General features: G+C 36.7%; 1 protein-coding gene across 1 annotated transcript; it reads right to left on the bottom strand.

The window, feature by feature from the left end:
* Positions 1 to 8: 8 nt before the first annotated feature.
* Positions 9 to 752, bottom strand: LOC106322098 (2-oxoglutarate-dependent dioxygenase DAO-like; the record flags this gene model as incomplete). The annotated part of the gene is made up of 2 exons (XM_013760271.1): positions 9 to 400; positions 495 to 752. Coding segments are annotated over 2 exons (504 nt in total), but the record flags the coding sequence as incomplete, so codon positions are not given.
* Between the last annotated feature and the right edge of the window lie 5 nt (positions 753 to 757).

The raw sequence follows: 757 nt of genomic DNA on the forward strand, positions 1-757 counted from the left end.
TTATTTGTAACTCTTATTAGGGGAAAACAATTTGGCAAAAAAAAACTCTTATTAGGGGAAAACAAAACATCTTCATGATTTGGATTTGTATGACAGCACCCATATAGATTTGGATTTGTATGACAAACCGCCTTATTGTATAAAGGTCTTATAATTATTTGAGGGTTATAAACTGGAAAGATTCGCCGTCATGCATGTTGTTACTTAGCCTAATCTTCCTTAGTTCTCCATCGCTGATAGGCTTGTATAGACGTGGATGTTCAAGATCCACAAATTCACTTGGAGGTTTAACAACTTCATCCATTGGTATTAATAGGAAGGTGGAGATGGTAATCCTCATTTTTGCTTCTTTGCATTGCACTCTATGCTTCACATTGCACAGCCTCCCATTGCTCCATATCTATTAAGAAAGTTACAAAAACCAACAACTAAAACCGAGTTTTTGTGGTTTAAAGTCAAAACATTATTATTAGTGATGATTTTTTTTTTCTTACCTTGGCCATGTCACCAAGGTTGACAGTAAGTGTGTTTGGTGACGTGTTTATGGGGTAATAGGTTCCTGAAGAATGGTCCATGGCCTCAAGTCCACCAACATTGTCATCACCGTGAACAATTGTTAAAAATCCAGGATCCGTGTGTGTTATCAAACCATTTTTACCAACTGTTTCAGGATTGAAATGATATTTGCTAATCCGAAACTGGCTCGGCCATTCTTTACATATATCGGGATCCGCTAATTCATAACTCTTTGCTAACA

This window comes from Brassica oleracea, unplaced genomic scaffold, assembly GCF_000695525.1.
Source record: "Brassica oleracea var. oleracea cultivar TO1000 unplaced genomic scaffold, BOL UnpScaffold06486, whole genome shotgun sequence".
NCBI classification, from domain to species: domain Eukaryota; kingdom Viridiplantae; phylum Streptophyta; class Magnoliopsida; order Brassicales; family Brassicaceae; genus Brassica; species Brassica oleracea.